This window comes from Carettochelys insculpta, chromosome 3 (assembly GCF_033958435.1).
Source record: "Carettochelys insculpta isolate YL-2023 chromosome 3, ASM3395843v1, whole genome shotgun sequence".
Taxonomy (NCBI): domain Eukaryota; kingdom Metazoa; phylum Chordata; order Testudines; family Carettochelyidae; genus Carettochelys; species Carettochelys insculpta.
In genome coordinates, this window is record NC_134139.1 from 43,519,613 (window position 1) to 43,539,249 (window position 19,637).

Below are 19,637 nucleotides of genomic sequence, written 5' to 3' on the forward strand. Positions count from 1 at the left end.
GGAGTAAGTTATAAATGCTCTTCCCAACAGGCCTGCAAACAAAAATAGAATCTCCAACATTCCAAAAGACACAATAATAATTCATAAGTTACGGGGAAGGAGAGCGTGGGTCTGAAGCTAAATTTTGGTGATGGTGTGGTCACTATACTTCCAAGGTCTACAACGATCACTTAATAGACATGTCAGTTGGAAGCAGCTGCTCTGGAGTTCAGACTCAAGAGCAGAGGGGCTGCATGTGTAACTTATGAATAAGGCACCCAGGTTGTGCTAACTCTATTGTTTTATTTTATCTTTGTCTTTCAAATCCAATTACAGTTATGAAATCAAAATACTCCCTTCAGAGGTTCCCAGACTAGTCTGTTGAACGGTTTGTATTGCTTCATTGAGCGCTGAGTGATCACTGGTTCCCTTCTTTTTCACTTTCTTTCACAGTTACCTAAATCCTTAATTGCACAGCATCATAACTACCTGAATTCTGTATATGTCAGTACTGTGTTAGTTGTAATAGAGCACCAACATACAAACAGCAGATGAAGTATCCCAGATTCTGTTTAGGATGATGCTAATCATTTTTAGTATGGCTGTGAATTTGTCACAGTTAACTCTTGTGATTAACTCAAACATTAGTCATGATTAAAAATTAGTCTTGATAAATTGCACTATTAAACAATAGAGTATCAACTGAAATTAAGTATTTTGGATGTTTTTCTACACTTTTAAATATAATGATTTCTCTTACAACGTAGACTACAGTGTACAATGCTCATTTTTTGCTATTTTGACTGCAAATATATGCCCTTTAAAATAAGTGTTTTATCACTTTACCTCATACAAGTATTGTACTGTAGTGCAATCTCTTTATCATGCATATGTACCTTACAAATGTAGATATTTTTTTTGGTAACATAACTGCTCTCAAAAACAAAGTAAACCAAAAACCTACAAGTCCACTAAGTCCTAATTCTTGTTCAGCAACTTGCTAAGGCAAACAAGATTATTTATATTTACAGGAGATAATTCTGCATGCTGCTTATTTAAAATGAAAATGAGAATAGGCATTTGCATCCTGGCATTGCAAGGGTTTTACATGCCAGATTTGATAAACAGTCATACGGTCCTTCACACTTTATCCAAAATTCCAGATGACGTGCATCATGCTCATGATGCTCATTGAAGACATAATGGGTTAATTTCTTTCAGAAGTCATTTCCATGTGAATTTTGTGAAGTGCAAACTCCTGACTGGGAGAAGCTTTTCGAGAACATTTTGGTGTTAATCTAACAAATCACTTTTGATGTATGAGAGGTGGTTTTCCAGTGGCAGGAGGAGGGTTTTGTTTTTTTTTTGTTTTTTAAATGCATTTTAGATTGCTTTAGAAGGTCCCTGGTTTGCAGGTGGTGACTGAATGATGGTAATAGACACAATCAGTGAAACCTAAATGTCCTTCTCTGTTTTATTTTAATAACTGTAGGACTCTGATAGTACTAATTTTGATTCATTTAATGAATTTTTATTCCATTAGCCGTAATCAAACAAGATGTTTTCCTGGGGTTGTGTTTCTTTTTAAATTATATCCATATACGCAAAGGTGAAATATATTGGTGCGCTGCTAATAAAGTGGCCGGTTGCATCTGTCTCAGTCTTATGCATTCACCACTGTGGTGTTTGTATTCTTTAAAGAATGTTTCTAAAATCGTATTTTTGTGAGATTATTTATAATCACTGTATTTATATTAAAACTCATGTTAAAAGATGCACTAAAACATATAAATCTTTGTTGTTCATTCACATTCAGTCGGTACAGATTGAATGGTCCATTTGATGAGAATCCTGGGACAGGATTAAACTAGAAATAATTTTTGGAATAGAAGCTGGTCCACTGTAGCCAGATTCCCACTTAGTTTTACCGTTTGGTGTCAGTCAGCGAGGCAAATTATCAAGAGGAAGTTCAGCGTGTGAGTATGGTACAAAGCCTTTCTGTTTACACAGGCTTTTCCTGAAAGCAGTGATTAAATGGGTAGGTTTTTAGTTTTTTTGAAGTGGGAGCAGGAGTTGGACAGGTTGTGAGTGTGAGAGTTGCTAGTTTAGTTTTCTTGAATTTGTAAGTTTAATTGATTTATAGTTGTATGGTAGGTTTTCAGCTACAGAGCTACGATAGGATTCTTCCTTTGTACATACTAGGCATACTTAAATTTTGCAAGGATCGTTTAGAAATGTTATAACTCAGCACTCTTCCAGTGATTTGCTATCCACAGATCATTAGCATACTCAACCGTAATAGCTTCCTGTTCTTAGAACTTACTTGGGAATGCTAAAAATCTATGACTTACAAGAACTGCTATGGTCTGTTGCATTTTTTTTCCCAATCTAGAGAACTTTTAACCTTCGGATATTTTCATGTGTAGCAGATTGGAACAACAGACAAAATACAATAATTATTTTCTTTTGGGTGGGGGCAAAGAATCCTTTTTAATAAATAGCCATATTCTAGTGCAACTTTTTATTTACATTTTTTCCAGGCAATCAGTGTAGAAAGTAGAGCTGATTGAGAATTTTGTGATGAGGACTTTTGGTTCCAGAAAATGCTGTTGCTTCAAAATTTAAGCTTTCTTTACAAAAAAAATGTTGATGAAGTTGAAAAGGGCATGTTTTTCTTGTTTCAGAATGACTTAATATAAAATTAATTTTGATATTACATTACATAGAAGTTATAAGTAAAAGTCAAAATCATAACAAAACTTGGATTTTAATGAAATAGAGCACTTGTTCCAAAACTAATCTTATCTAAAATGTTTTGGAATTTTTTGGTTTTGTTTCAATTCAGAACAAAGCCAATCCTCAAAACTCACAGAATTTCCCACAAAATAGAAATTCCATTTGCTGCACAGCTCTATTAAAAGGAGCAACACGTTTTAGGAGTTGTCTGATTTCCTGGAATGTGTACAGAAAATGTAGCCTTCTCTTCTAAGTAATGTCAGAATATAGTTTGCAACTATAGGCTACAATCAGTTATTCTCTGTTTATAAATCTTCCTGCATTGCACAGAACACAGACTGCTTTGAATCCTCCTTGGACTGTACTGAACCGTGTTTAACAATTAGATTTTTGTCTTCTTTCTGGTTTGATGGAAAATAACGTAAATACACGTCACTCACCTGAAGTAGATTCTGGTTAATCTCTGAGAATAGGGCTACTGAGATACAATTTTTGTGGGAGAGAATTTAAATAAAGCAATTTTTTTTATATATATAAAAAGCCTTGTAATCCACAGTCAGGCTCCTAAATCATTGGCTCGATTCTCAAAATGCAAAACATCCAAGCACATCCACTGAAGTCACCATAGGTGCTGGAACTAAGAGTGCTGGGATCCTGTGGCACCCGGCTTAAAGTGGTATGCGTTAAATACAGAGCTTAGTCTGGTTCAATGCCTGTTAGCCACCCCTCCCCCACTCCAGAAACATTGTTTTGGCGCTCCTGGAAGTCACTGATATTTGCAAGTTGCTTAGTAATTTTGAAATATCACTGAGGCTGTGAATATTAGAAATATGTTTTTAAAATTCTTAATGTAGGTTAACAAATAACAAGGAGTCCTGTAGCACCGTAAAGACTAACAAATTTATTAGGCAATGAGATGTATTTACCTAATAAATTTTGTCTTTAAGGTGCTACAGGACTGCTTGTTGTTTGTAAAGCTATAGACTAACACAACTTTCTCTCTGAGACGCTTAACCTGGGCTAGTAAATCAGTAATCAGTGTTTTCAAATTATATTGCCACCATAGATCACAAACCAACTTTGTTATTGCTACATCATTGCCTGCATGGCATGCTAGTCTGTGATGGATGTGGTGCATACAGTGGCTAAGTTCATGGCCTCGCACATGTTCATGAGGCGCATGTGATATCTCCAGCCCTCGGGGATTGGGGGCAAGGATCTGCAGCAGAACATGGAAGACCTTCCGTTTGACAAAACTTGTCTGTTCACTGAGCAGACAGACAAGGTCTTTCGCTCTATGAAGGATTCTCATACTAGACTGTGTACGTTGGGGGTGTACACCCTCCTTCCATCAAGCAGGCAAGGTACTCTCCCTATCAGAGACCATGGGAGCAGTTCCAGCCGCAACCTCGCCAGTGGCACAGATCCCAGCAACAAAGATCTCACTGGAAACTGTACCAACAACCCTTGGCATCCTACCCTCTCCATCCTTAACAGCAGTTCTGAGGGTGTATTCGGGAGCCTGAGAGATCTTTCTGCTCCAGCCATCACACAATATGGGTGCCACCCATTCCACCACCACCTCTGCCCTTTTTTTTCTGCCAGTGGGCCACCATTACCTAGGACAAGAGGATACTGGAGATAGTGGCCTGGGGTATTCCACCCCATTTACCTATACCCTGTCTCTCTTCAGGGACCCCTTGCATCTCCTCCATCTGGGCACTGTTGAGCCGGTCTCTGTGGAGTTTCAGGGCAGGAGGTTTTACTCCATGTACTTCCTAACCCAGAATTAAAATCAGGGGTGGAAGCCCATCCTCGACCTCAGGAGGCTCAACAAATGTGTTCTACATCAGTGGTTCAAGATGGTGACTCTTGTGACCATTATTACAGCACTGGACAGAAATGACTGGTTCTCATATCTGAACCTACAAGATGCCTATTTCCACATCACTGTCAATCTGGTGTGCAAGTGTTTTCTTTGCTTTACAGTGGGATACCACCTTTATCAGTACTGGGTTCTACAGTTTGGGCTCTCCACCATGCACAGCATGTTCTCCAAAGCTCTGGTGGTCATGGCTGCCCACCTGTGTCATCACAGGGTCATCATCTTCCCCCTTCTGGACAATCATCTCATAAAAAAGCCATCATTCCTGGAGGCCCTTCACATGGTGACAGCAATCAAAGACCTCCTGCGAAGCCCAGGTTTCCACATACACTTTGAGAAGTCCACACTTCAACCCACGCAGTCTCTAGAGTTCATTGGGGCTCACAGAAACACTACTACCACCAGAGCTACTCTCCCAATTCAAAGATTCCAGGCCCTGCGTGGTCTTGTCCTGTTGGTGTGAATGGTCTCCCATCGTCATGGTACGCATTTGCCTCAAGCTGCTGGATCACATGGCCACTACCACATACATGGTCAGTCTGGCCACACTTCATATGCAGTGCCTTCAGTCCTGATTGGCCAAGTGCTATCCCCAGCCAGGGACCCACTGTCCAAAATTGTGGCAATACCACCACACATTCTCACCTCCCTTCAGTAGTGGACATAACCAGACAACATTACCACAGGGGTACCATTCCACTAACTGCCCCCATCTTTTACCCTTACTATAGATTTCTCCCTTATAGCATGGGGGGCCCACCTGGGTTCCGTATGGTCCAGGGCAAATGGTACTTCACCAAGCAGGCGCTCCACGTAAACCTCCTGGAACTCAGAGTGGTCTGCTACAGCTGCCGGCATTTCTGTTGGCACCTCCGACACAGATCAGTGAACATCCTCACAGACAACACCATCTGCATATATTATATCAAACATCAGGATGGGGTTCAGTCCCCATGCCTATGCGCAGTGACCATAAAATTGTGGGCTTGATGTCTTCAACACCACATTACTCCAGTGGCCACATATCTCCCCAGTGTACTGAATGTGACCATGGACACCCTCAGCTGCTTGTTCAGCAATCACCATGAGTGGAGAATTGACACAGTGGCCCTCAATCATGTGCTCCAGCTTTGGGGCCAACTGTGCATCGACTTGTTTGCAACCCAAGTCAACAGAAAATGTCACCAGTATTGCTCCAGAGGGAGTCTGGGGGGAGACTCTCTCGGGGACACCTTCTCCATCAAATGGGATACACACGTTCTCGACACATTTCCTCTGTGTCCCTTGATTCACCGACTTCTGGTCAAGTTCAGACTGGATCAGGCTCGCCTCATTCTGATAGCCCCGGCGTGACCGAGACAAACTTGATGTCTTTATCTGTACTGGCTGCAGTGGTGATTCTGTAACCTTTTATTCTTTGCTGCAACTTTCTGTCTCAGGACTTTGGCTGCACCCTTCTCCCTGATCTATTCAGGTTACGCATCCCTGCATGCCGCCTCCATGGTTCCAGAATGCCAAAATCACATGATCTGAGGAGGGGAAAAGCAGTTCTCATTAACAGCAGATGGGAGTCCACCCATAAGTCCTTCCTCTAAAAGTGGACACAGTTTTCTCAATGGTTAGGCACTAATCATCCTTTGCCACCTCACAGCGCATCCCTTCCTGTCCTCCTCTGTTACCTGTTGCACCTGCATGGGTGAGTTCTAGCCCTCAGTACTGTCCGGGTGCATTCCCCAGCATTGATGTCATTCCAGTGATTGGAGGATAGCATCTCCTTCCTCACACATCTCATCACCAAACATTTTCTGACAGGTCTGAAAAATAACCTTCCCATCAGAACGTCCTCTGGTCCCTATCTGGATCTTAACCGTGTACTCAGCTGTCTCATGAAGGCACCTTTTGAATCCCTAGTGACATGTTCTGGCTCCATTTGTCGATGAAGGTCATGTTTTTAGTTGTCTTCATGTTGGCCAGGAGGGTTGCGGAGCTCACCGCTCCATGGCTGAACCTCCTTATATGGTGTTTACCCAGGATAGAGTCATTCTTTACCCTTGTCCTAAGTTCCTCCCTGAAGGTTCCCTCTCCATTTCACATCAATGCCTATCCACCTACCGGTGTTCTTCCCGAATCTGCACTCTTATCCAGTGCATGTGGTGTGGCACACTGTAGACATTCATTGTGCATTGACTTTTTACGTTGATCACATGAGGCCTTGGCACAAATCTCCTAGGCTCTTTCTATTCTTTGCAGAGCAATCCAAAGGCCTACCTGTTTCATCTCAATGACTATCCAAGTGGATCTACACCTGTATCCCCACTTGCTATATAATTCACCAAAGGGAGTTTTGGGTTGCTGTCACTGCGCATTCTACCCAGGCTGTGTCTTCCACCACCTTCCTCAAGAACATACCCCTTACAGACATATGCAAAGCGGTGACGTGGTCTTCCAGCAATATATTTGCAGAGCACTGCACTCTCTCGTCTTCCATTGCTTCTTCCATTCAGGTGGGTCAAGCAGTTCTGTCAACTGTAATCATTACTGGGCTCCAAACGCACCTCCAAAGTGCAGCTACTGTTTTGTGGTCACCCAGAGCAGAGCACCCATGGGGACCCTACTCAAAGAAATGTAGTGCAGCCCATCCCATTGCTTGCCTGTACTCCCAGTATTTTTGATCCCAGAGTTCAAGGGGCCAACCCATCCAATGAGACCTAAACAAGTACCTATGGAAACTAATGTTTTGAATGATCTCCCTTGCCTCTATGGTCCCCTCCCTGGATCTGGGACATCAGGTGCAACATGGCCCCCTGTCCACACATGCATATCTCATTAGGCCATCATTCATCAGGCCAGAGTGATGCAACTTGATTAAAGTCCCATTGTGGTATTGAGGGATTTCAACAAATAGGTAAAGTCTCTTGAGACCCCCTCAGGAATCAGACAACCATGTAATGAGAAAACACCTGGATCAGTGTTAACTTTGCCACAACTGTGTGACAATCTACTCAGCTGTAAACTCCTACCCAACTTTGAGGGTACTGTGTGGTGTCATCTAAAGTAGAATGGACATGAGCAATCACTTGAAGAAAAGACAGTTACCTGTTTCTGAAACTAGCGTTGTTCAAGATGTGTTCTCATGTCCATTCCATAACCCCTCCTCCTCCTCCACTGATGGAGTTTCCAGGAAGAAGGAACTGAGGGTTGTGGGAGGGGGAGCAAACAGTACCATTTGTACTGCACCATGTGGGCACCACTCCAGAGGGCACCAGAGCTGCTCCTCGATGGGTACTGCTGAGGTGAAAAAGTCCAGAACCAGTGCCTATGGCAAGCACACACACTTAATGTGGAATGGACATGAGCAACGCATCTTGACAAACCTCAGATACAGAAATAGATGATTTTGTTTTGCTCAACATATGCATGGTGTGGTGTTTTTTTTTTTTACACTGTTTGGGCTTTTAAAATTGCTCAGTTGTTTGGGTGGCAGTTAGATATTTGATTCTTCCTTGTTCTTGTTTATGCAATACAAGCTTCTATTGTATTTCATAAGGTTTGTATACTCTTGGAAGTTTGAGTTTATGTATATTTTAGTATACAATTCAGGGTTTAAATTGTCTAACTTGTATTTGTAGGCACTTGCAGATCAGTTTGAAGACAAGAAAACATTGGTATCTGAACGACTGAAGCTTTTCTTCAGTTGCCCAGTGCCTCCGCACTGGGCCATAGAGGTACAAAGGACAATATGAGGTTTACTCTAGATACCATGTTGAAATTATTTTGATACTGCGTGCTATTTTATGAAGCATCAAATCCTAGATGCTGCATTGGAAAGCCACTGTGTGCTGTCTGTTACCATATATAAGAACTTGTTGGGAAAAATGCCTAACAATGTAGGCATAGTTAGACTTTTTAATAAAAGAAGTCAAATTCTAAAATAAATGCAGTGTGTTACACATGTCCATCATACACAGAATTGATTGCCTTCTTAAAAGTATTTGATTGCAAACAACTTTTCTGCATGGTCATCTTTTTATGAAAAACAAAATAGGATATCTTCAGACAGGGCTAGACCATAAAAGGGGCTTTCGGGGCTGCAGCTGTGCTGTAGCCTTGCCTGAGGGGACTGGGGAGGGGGTCATGGGAGCAAATTTTGCACACTACTGTTCCTCCTCCCCTCTTTGGACTGGAACTCTGTGTGCCACTTCTAGTGGCACTTGCCTGCAGCTTCCACCTCCACCAGTCCCATTGGCTGGGAGCAGCAGAGGGCAGTGTCACTAAGTACAGGGCCGCACAGAGCCACATGTTCCCTCCAGGAGCTGCACCAGGTGAGTGCCCCAATCCCCTGCACCTCTGCTCTGCTCCACACTCTACCTCCTGCCCAGACCCCGCACTGTGCCCATATCTGCAACCTACCTCCTGCCCAGACCCCACACCCTTAGTTGGCTCCTGCACTCTGCACTCCCACCCTGCTCCCCTGCAGCCCACTCCCGCACACTGAACCCTGCATTTTTCACTCACCCTGGAGCCTATCAGGCACTATAAAATCTACTAGTCTCAGGCCCCCAGAAGATTTAATTCGGCCCTGCTTTCAAAAGAAAAGTGTCAGATGCAGTTAGGGTTTCCATAGTTAACCAAAATACCGTATCTGCAAAGGGAAGGTTCGAGAACAACAAGAAGTCCTGTGGCACCTTATAGACTAACAGATATTTTGGAGCACAAGCTTTTTTTAGAGGCCTGTATTCTCCATCTTTCCCTTAATGAAGTAGGCTGGGTCTTTCAGGAAGTGGGTCATGATCCAGGGTATTCTGGCCAGAGGTGAGGTAACGCTGTTTCCTTGTTTTCCATATAACCCTGAAATCCCTAAAAACTGTAATGTTCTGCCTCCTAGCTATTGGTCTTTCACTTTGACTCATTGTTCTCCAAATTATTCTGTGCATGCACACACACATCACATCTTTTTTGTAATGGGAAGCTTACATGTGGACACTTGCACCGGCACAGAGTTCCATTAAATTTGTTAGGATTACAGACATGTTGTGGGTCTGACTCCATTATCTCATTGAAGGAGTGGGGTCTTACTTAGTACATTTCCATGGTTCCTCAAACAAAATTTTGTATTTTATGTGATAAGCAAGTTTATGATTTCCTTTAAAATTGAAGGGGATTTTGTTGTATTAATCTCTTTAAAAACAACTTTTCAAAGTCTAGATAGTATAGCTAAATAGTTTAGTTAAGTATAATGTGGAATTGCTCATTTGTAAAAGTTAACTATTGTATTGCAGAGCTTCTGCTCTCAAATTGTTGTCTTACCTTGTAGTCAGATCAATATGACTGGTCACACTGTACTGATGTGCCTTCTAGAAGGAGCTCTCAGTTTTTCCATTTTTGTCACACAAAAACTTATTTTGGAGATAGTTACATTGTGTGGACAAGTTGACTTTAAAGGTAGTTGAAACAAAATGGAGTAATTTTTATTAGGACGATTTATCAGTGATGAGCAAAATTCAGAAGCTTAAAAGGTTTAATTTGGATCATCACCCAGAAGAAGCACTTTATGCAGACTTAATCCCATTAATCTTCAGAGTTAAGATACAAAATTTCAAGAGCAATATTTGTCACACTCTTAGTGGGGGCTATTTGTTCAGGACAGAAATGCCTCTAACATCTTTTCTGAAATGATAATGAACTTGCATCTGCCTTTTTCCCCCTATTATTTTGTCTTATTCAGCGCCAACTTGCAAGCTTGCTTTTTGAACTGGGGTGTACCAGCTCAGCTCTGCAAATCTTTGAGAAGCTGGAAATGTGGGAAGATGTGGTGATCTGCTATGAAAGAGCAGGACAGCATGGGAAGGTGAGAGAGTTTTGTTATCTGACATGAATTTCTTGGATTTTGTTATTTATATTACAGTGGTGCCTAGAGATTCAGTTATGCTATACACTGTAAAAATGTGCACACATGCAGGTACACACAGAGCTGTTATATATACAGGTATCAACTCATCCAGTCTTTTTATATTTAACAGTCAGGTCTGCCTATGAGGTGGGTGGGGGGCAGTGTCCCCCAGGCTCAGCATTTTAAAGGGGCCCAGAGCTCCAGCCACCACTGCTGCTACTTTGGTGGCAGCAGCAGTCAGAGCTCTGGTCCCCTTTAAAGCACCACAACAGCACTACTCCAGTTGTGCATGACTGTGGGGAAAGGGAGACTACTGAGATCTGAGTGCTCTTGGCCTGCACCCTTTCCTCTTTTGGCCCTGGCTCTCCCAGGATAAAGAGCTGGGGGGGTCTCCTCCCACCTTGCCCTAGCACTTGTGGTGGCTGTTGGTGCTGCTGCAAGCAACTCAAACAATGGCTGATTTCTTGTAGCTGTCAGGGCAGAAGTGGGTCTGAAAAAGGTATTTCAACTGGAAGAGGGTAGTACTGCTCCCCTCAGAGCAGCATCCATGCACAAGCAGAAGTGTGTGAAGAAAATATTAGTCGGAAAAGAGGACAAACAGCAAATGAGTTTAGCATCATTGGTAGAGCTGAGAGGACCTGTGAGTTTTGAGGACACAGAGGGGAATGCTTGAGTGAGAAGAGGCTTTGGAGGTGAGAGCAAGAAGTTTGAATTTCATAATATGACTCATTGAGAGAGAAGAGTGATATGGTCCAGGTTATAGACAAGAAAGATTGTTTTATATGGTGAGGGATAATGTGAATGTTAAAGATAAGGAGCAACGAAGGGTCCTGTGGCACCTTATAGACTAACAGAAAAGTTTTGAGCATGAGCTTTCGTGAGCACAGACTCACTTTGAAGTGAGTCTGTGCTCACGAGAGCTCATGCTCAAAACTTTTCTGTTAGTCTATAAGGTGCCACAGGACCCTTCGTTGCTGTTACAGATCCAGACTAACACGGCTACCCCTCCAAAAGATGAGGAGGTTTACGTAATAAAAATGGGGAGATTCTGAGGGTCCGAATGAGAGTTGTGATTATGAACAGAAAGGTAATCCAGTTATAATTCCTACTTTAGCTGTCCTTTAACTGTAGCTGAAATAGACACATGCTGTACGTTTTGTCAAAAAAGGCATAGTTTTAAGGTATCAAGATACAGAAATCAAGTACTTAAGTCAGAAAATGCAGTTTAAAATCAGAGGTTCCACATTAACTCTGCCTCCTGGGTTGTTTCTCTGCTGAGGTTTCTCTGAATTTATTCTTCCATTGCACAAGCACTTGTGACCAGCAATGGGAACACTAGGGTAGGCCAGCCAGTTAACGTTTACTGCTGTCATCTAACCCCATATGCTGATGGCACAGTAGTATAAAACTGCTGGTTGCTAGTCTATACTAGCCCTACTTATTGCTCACAATAATGCATTGGGGCTAAAGCAGTGATGGAAGAAATTTAAGAAAATGATCTCTAGATATATTGCCTGTTGTTTATACCCTTAAATATAGTCTGATTATATTAATATAGTCCAGGTAAGAAGACTGATAGCATAAACCTACATGGATTAAAAAAAAAAAAAGCCCTGTTTTAATTGGCATGTAACTTTCTGAAAGAGGACATCTTTCCTTTTTTCACCACCTTACTCAGAAATACTAATACATAGAGAACTTATTTGTGTGGAAAGATTGGGCTTACGTTGAATTAAGGTTGCAGAAGCAGTTAGTAGCTTTTTTATGTAGAATTATAACTTGTCAATTAAAATAACTCTCTAATTTCTTACAATACCATATGTAAATTTTCCACAAATATACTGGACCAATAGTTAGATCTTGGTAATTATAAACTGACAGATCTATGTTTCATTGCCAAACACCATGTCACATTATGCATGCTTTGGGGATACTGTGCTACTATGAGGACTCTTTCAGTACTGTACAGTAGACAAGTAGAGGTCAATATTTTCCATTTCCTGGAAACACATTCTGTTCTAGTTAAATTCACAAACTGCCCTATGGGAGTTACAAAACTGGCATTCAGACAGATTATCTGACACAGGAAATTGCTTTCAAAACTGTTTGTACAGCACTTTGAAAATACAAAACTCTGTGTAAGAGCTAAGTTACATACATAACAAAATGTCAAAAAAGGAAAGATTTAGCTGTAGAACAAGGACTTTGTGCTCATCTAGAGAGTTTAATCAACAAGAAATATTCCTAGTAAAAAGGCACAGTAACTAGACTTGTGGAAATGCATGAGAATCTGCTAGTGCAATATATTGTGAGTGGACGGAGCAGCCTCAGAGCAAGCTTTGCTAGACAAGGCTTTGTACAAAATAGTGAAACACTGGAGAATATTAAGCATTAAAGTCTTTTCTACTTTTGAATTATTGATTAACAAAATAGTTACAAGTAACAATGCAGGCACAGAAGAAGATACATAAAGTAGTGCCAGAATTAATGGGAAGCCTATATTACTGAAGCCTATATTAGACTACTGTATTAGATCCAGTGTATATTACAAACTTTATTATCTGGCATCCCCACATAAAAGAGGGTGGCAGATAACAAAATGTACAGTTTATTTGAGCTGGGGCCGGCAGGTGGGCCCACTTTTTGGTCCCAGCTGGGCAGCAGGCAACCAGCCCCACCCTGAGTCCTCATCCCACCCCACCAGGCAAGTGGATAGGGATCTCTCTCTCTCTCTCTCCCCCACTCTGCCCGCTCATCCCTGGGCAGGCAGGCAGCGGGCAGCCAGCCCCACAGCATGTCAGTTAACCAAATGTGCCAGTTATGCTGGTGCCACATAACCAGTGTGTTATTGTACTTGAGAAAAGCCTGAATGATGACTGAGGGAGTAACCCCATAAACCAGGGGATTAGCAGTATAAAATTTGATAGGAGCAAGAGGTTACAACAGTTTACAAAACTTTTTTGGAGGTGCAGATATTGTGGTTATTGGATATGATTTTACTTGCTTATTTCATAATATGAATATAATTAGTGAAATCTGGTATATAAAGTGGGCCAGAAAAAGAGCAACACAGTGCCAGACAAAGAGCAAAACAGGACACGTGTACAACAAAAGCATTTTAAGATGTGAACAACCAATGTTTTGATAGCTACTGTGACCTTGTCAGTCCAATTTTTTCACTGTTGCGTTTCTCTAATGCATCTAATGAAGAGCAGGCACCAGTCTTCATGGATGTGGTGAAAAAAGTAGGCCGAGGACAGCAGTCTGTCTGTCAGTACTACTGAAAATTAATGAGAGGTATTAATGCTAAGTGGGAAAGTTACTGGGAGAGTCAATGTGGGGAGGGCATGGCTATAAAAGCTGAGATGGACTCTTGACCTTGTATTCTTGAATAATGCATCTGACTTAAAAATATCACCCAGCCTTCCTGGTAATGGCCCCTAGCCTGCAGTGCCTGTCCCATGCCCACTTTCTTTCCCTTCCCCCACTTTAGCCAAAGAACTGGTTCCTTACACTAACTTGAGAGTGAGGTGCAAGCCCAGCTATGAATGTCTACCTTGCAGAGTGCCAGTGTAACAAGCGGTAGATGCTTGTGAGATGGCTGCTGCTTTAGAATAAGAATGTCCCCATACTACTGAGAGAGTGTTGTGGGGAGCCTGCGTAGAGAGTGCTTCTCTGACCACTTTCCATTTTAGGGAGACAGTAGAAATGTGAGCACAGGAGGAGGAGGAGGCAGGGACCTGAGAACATGAAAAGCTCCTGAAATGGGGTGGGGGCTCCCTCACATACAAGAGTGCTAGAATACATCTTCTTCTGTCTTCTCCCTGCAGTGGGAAAAGCCAGGAATAGAGCACAACTTTGTAGCTGCAGAAGCAGCAATCCATATATTATTCTAACCACAGGAAAAGTCTATGAATGAAAAACTACAAAACATTAAAAATGCCATTTAGTGCTGGGGAGCAGCAATAGGAAGAGCTGGGAAGTCTGTTTCACCCTTTTACTATGACTGCCTCTGCAGTACAGAGACAGGGTGGGCCAGCTAATATCTTTTATTGGACAAACTTCTATTGGTGATGGAGATTAGCTTTCACACTTACACAGAGTTCTTTTCCCAATCTGGGAAAAATGTGTTCTGAGTATCATAACCAAAAACCAAATGGAACAGTCTGTTTAGCCTAAGAAGTTAAAACACTTCAAAGAAACATTCAAGGTGAAGTGACCCATTAATACCTCTTTAGTCTTGGGTGCAGGAGAGAGCTGGAAGTGTTAGTGCCGTGGCGTCCAACATGTTCCCCGCTTGCCACATGCGGCGAATGGGACACTGCGGTGTGGTGATTGGCTGTGGAACTGCATGTGGCTCCTCCAAGCCACACACATGGGTACCACCCACCTGCTCCATGCACACACTCCACTGCTTGGTAGGACAGGCGCGTGGCAGCATCGGTGGCAACTCCAGCCCCAGCGCAGCACATGCCAGCACAGCCATGAGTCGGGCCCTGGAGTGGCCTCTGCCAGCACACCTCGGTCAGGCCCCAGAGCAGCTCCTGACATGTCTCAGGCCCTAGTGTGGCTCCTGCCTGTGCGGCTTGCACAGCTGTGGCTCCTGAGGCGGCTCTGGTGAGTTACCGCATTCAGTTTGCTTGTGGGTGCCTGGCTCTGGGGGGAGGGCATTTAGTTAGAGCAGAGGGAGAGCTGAGGGTCCCGGGCTCTGGGGACGGGGAAGGGAATTGTTAGAGCAGGAGTGGGAGGCTGTGGCAGGATGGTTGTCATCTTGGCACAGCCTCCCACATCCTATAGATAGCCTGCCAACCTTAAACAAATCCTCACCAGCCACTACAAATCACAAACCAGTGACTCTAGGCCTGGAACCAGTCACTGCAACACTCCTCACTGCCAACTCTGCTCACATATCTGCACCAGTGACATCATCACAGGACCTAACACCAACCATGCCAGCAGGGGCTCCTTTACCTGCACATCTACTAATATAATATATGCCATCATGTGCCAGCAATGCCCCTCTGCAATTTACATTGGCCAAACTGGTCAGTCTCTCCATAAAAGAATAAATGGACATAAATCAGACATCAGGAACGGTAATGTACAGAAGCCAGTGGGGGGAACACTTCAATCTCCCTGGACACTCAGTGGCAGATTTAAGGGTGACAGTTCTGAAAAAAAAAATTTCGAAAATCAAATGGAGAGAGAAATCTCTGAGCTGCAATTTATTTGCAAATTTGACTCCATTACCCATGGCTTAAACAGAGACTGGGAGTGGCTCGCAGCTTACAAAGGCAGTTTCTCTGCTCTGGGTGCTAATATCTCCCTATTATACTCTGCCAAAGGCTCACATCCCCCTGTCTGATCTGACTTGTTTTTTCCTCTTTTGATCAGTGCTGTTGATACTAGGCCATTTCCATCTTGCTGAATAGACCTTGTCAGCTCTGGCCCTCCCTCTTACTGGGACCCCACTCTTTAAATACCCCTCTGAAACCACTCCTCCACTCATGCATCTGATGAAGCGGGTCTTTGCCCACGAAAGCTTATGCTCCAAAATATGTGTTAGTCTATAAGGTGTCACAAGACTTCTTGTTGTTCTCGAAGCTACAGACTAACACAACTACCTCTCTGATACTAACCACAAGTGTGGCAATCCTTCAATTACTAATGGACACTACTGTATTAATAGATTAGAGATGCTTATAATAAGCCATAAATCCAGTGTGTCTATTCAGTCCATGATTCTTAGTGTCTAATAAAATTATGAATTTAAGCTCTCATGCTCATCTTTTGAAGCTATTGTGCAGTTTTCCTTTAAGTAAGAGGATGGACAGGTCAGTTGTGGAGTGATTGCTTTCTGATAAGTGTATGCCCACAGGAGACAGGGTGTCCTTGTCTTTTACCATTTTGCCACGAGAGTTCATTCAAGAGAACAGTGCTTGTCTAGTTTTACCCTTATGGTTGCTGTTGAGGTATTTAGTACACTGGATAAAGTAGTCCATCTATTGTGATAGGATCTTGAAAGGTGTGTTGTGGGCAGTGTTGATGATCACAGCACTAGATATATGTCTACAAGTTTACTTCTGTTGTTCTTACAGGGTCTGGTGGCATTTTGGGTTGATGTTCTGGTGTATCCTTGGCTCAACATGCCTACAATACCACCTGTGCAGAGAAGCAGTGTCATGAAATGCTTTGGAGCATGGGAACAGAGGGAAGGGAAAGACAGGGCAGTTAGATGAGATATCAGTAAAAGCTTCCTCAAGACCAGTTGAAACTGGTATATAAATTAATATTTTTCATGATGCTTTTAAATGTAACTACTTCCATTATACTTTACAACAGGCTTGTGAAATAGGTTGTATTCCCTTTATGTAGATGAGGAAACTGAGACAAAGACTGTGCATCAAGTCAGTTTCAAATCAATCTGGAATTACAATTTGGGAGTTTCCCTCTTGATTCACCCACTCTGTTATGCTATGTCTCTCATAAACTTTCAGGTAAAACTCCCAAGGAAAATCATGCAAGTTTAATTTTAGGATATATTTAAAATTGGATAGGCCAAAGCAAAACATTATACATAATTTAAGACTATAATATAATGAATGAAAGTGAATAGAAAGAAAAGGGAATTTATAAACAGGAGAGATCACATGAGAAGACACACAGATGGACATTTTGAGGGTGGGAAGCCTACTTTGGGGACAGTGTTAAGCTTGGTACATGGGAGTCTGTGCAGTGAGGACTAAAAAGGAATGAGTTGTCCTACCTGTGCATTTCTAGCTACCAGAACATTCTGTGTTGCTCCCTTTCTGCATACTTGGAACACTGTTTCTCTGCAGTGTCTCAGCGCACGCTGCTCTCCATATTATCTGTAAGTGTGTAGTTAACTGAGCCCTTGCTTTCATTTCAGTTCACCTTAGACACTACTGTCCAAGCCGTTTAATTGTAACCAAACCTTAAGTCACAGATATTTAAGAAACTGTAATTTTAGTTTTTATTTACATTTGTTAATTTAACCCTTTTCTGAGGATTAAGAAAAGCAACTCTAACTTACAATTTGGGAACATGCTCAGAATACGTTTTCAAATGTTCATTTTATTTAGATTTAATTGATAATTACGTAACATTCCAATCATCATTAAAATGATTAGGAATTGTGAAATGACTGTCATACTGATAACATTTCATTGATATAAATTATCGGTTTTAGTAAGATAAAATCACCACTAAGATCCACATGAAGGATTTTGCTTTCAGTATTTTCTTTTTACTGAGCCAGAATTCAAAATCAAAGAACCGCATACTGGTTTATATTGGTTACAAGAAAATAATTTCACACTTAGCAAAAATGCACAGCATAATAGGAAATCTTGCTTTAAAAAATTATCCAGGGTTATATGAGCCAACAAAATAATCATTTTTTAAACATCCAGATAAATCTGTGGCTTTGTGATAATAATCATGTGCATTAATCCTGTGCAGATTGGCGGAACAAAGAGAGGATGAAAACAGCCAATGTATTGTATATTTAATTATGCTGTTTAATGTATCAGCTGGTATATTTATGTTGGCAATGAATTCCTGCAAACTCACGTCAGAATGTACTGATTTTACACACTTCAGTTTAAAATATAATTAGCAAATGACAGGCCTGTTTGTGTAGTATATAACAATATAAGGCACTTCCATACAGAGATCTTGTTTTGGGAGTGCCTTACACAGGATGAGGTAAAGGAGCAGCATGCAATGGCCTTTTCACCTCGTAGCTGCTGTTCATTGCAGAATTTCAGTCTTGTTTGGTTTTGTTTTTTTTAAAAGTCTGTTCTTTCACATGCTGCCTTCTGTGACTGTGCTATTTTAATCATGTGGCTTTCTCTGTTGTAAAACAATTTTTGAGATCAGCTATCAATATTTATACATTTAATCAGGCATAGGAATTAGTGAAGGGAGGGAAAACTGTTCATTATCTAGTCCTTCTGTTAGTTCAGGGTTCTTTGTGAAGTTATGTTTTTCTCATGCTTTGTCCAGTCTAATTATTAATTTCTCCAGTACAGTGATCTCTCATATCTGGCAGGCCTGGGACCGGGAGTTTGCCGAATATTTAAATGTTTGGATATTCTGGATAATAGAGGGGTATACGTAGCAATGCATAACACTAAAGAAAAACAAAATGAGATATTAAGAAAACAAACAAAAATCCATGTGGCATACTTTATTTACCAACAACAATAAAATTGTACACTGTATTTGCTGTATCTATATGTATTTACGTTCACTATACTGTACTTAAGGAAAACTTAACTAAAATATACTTATGGTTAAAATGCCAGTTATTTGAGAGTTCCAGGTAATAGAATGCTGGATATGGAAGAGTTTACTGTATTAGGGGCTTCACAGCTTCCCTTGGAAAGCTATTCCACTCCTTGAAAACTCTTACTGATCAGCAATTTTCCCTGAGACTCAGCCTGCAATTTTCTGCTTCTTAATTTGGTACTGTATTTTTCAGTTACATTCCTATACAGCTCTACACAGTTCCTCACCCTTCTTGATGTTTATGACCTTCCATATTTGTAGATTTTTATGTTTCTGATGAATCTTTTCTTAGAGTTGATTACAACAATAATGCCTTTTTTTAATATACTAGACATAAAACAATTCTCCACAAAGGGAAACCATTAAAAAAAGCTCTTTAAAAAAGAAGAGATTTTTGAATGACTCCCTGAACTTTATTAATGGTTCAAAGCTAACTCTTATGCCCAAGATTGAGAAAGCATTCAAGACCAACTCAGGTTCAGAGAGGGGCAGTAGAAAACTATACACATAGCAGTCATTTTTTTTCTGACTGAATTCCTTAGAGATTATCTGCAGGTGAGGAAGGAAAAGAATTTCGATAACAGAAGGAGGAAGAATCACTCCTACATGCAGATCATCAATGGACTTGCCTTATATAGATGGAGTGATATACCGCAGGGGAACGTGATCAGTAATAAACTATTTACTCTTGGCTCTCTGACAGGATAGGTTGGATTTAGCCATAATCTCATGTGGTTCAAGCAGACCCTTCCAAATATAGAGCATATGCTGAGTTGAAATATGTATACTGCTAAGATCTGCGTGTTATGTGTTGAGGTTACATTTGGAAGGGGG

General features: G+C 41.5%; 1 protein-coding gene across 2 annotated transcripts in view; it reads left to right on the forward strand.

Annotated features, from left to right (window-relative positions):
- Nucleotides 1-19,637, forward strand: part of TTC27 (tetratricopeptide repeat domain 27) — a 173,887-nt gene that overhangs the window by 101,138 nt on the left and 53,112 nt on the right. For both annotated transcript variants that reach the window (XM_074988551.1, XM_074988550.1), the window contains exons 11-12: nucleotides 8,230-8,325; nucleotides 10,326-10,448. In XM_074988551.1, coding sequence (XP_074844652.1) covers nucleotides 8,230-8,325; nucleotides 10,326-10,448 — 219 coding nt within the window. The remainder of the gene's footprint in view (nucleotides 1-8,229; nucleotides 8,326-10,325; nucleotides 10,449-19,637) is intronic.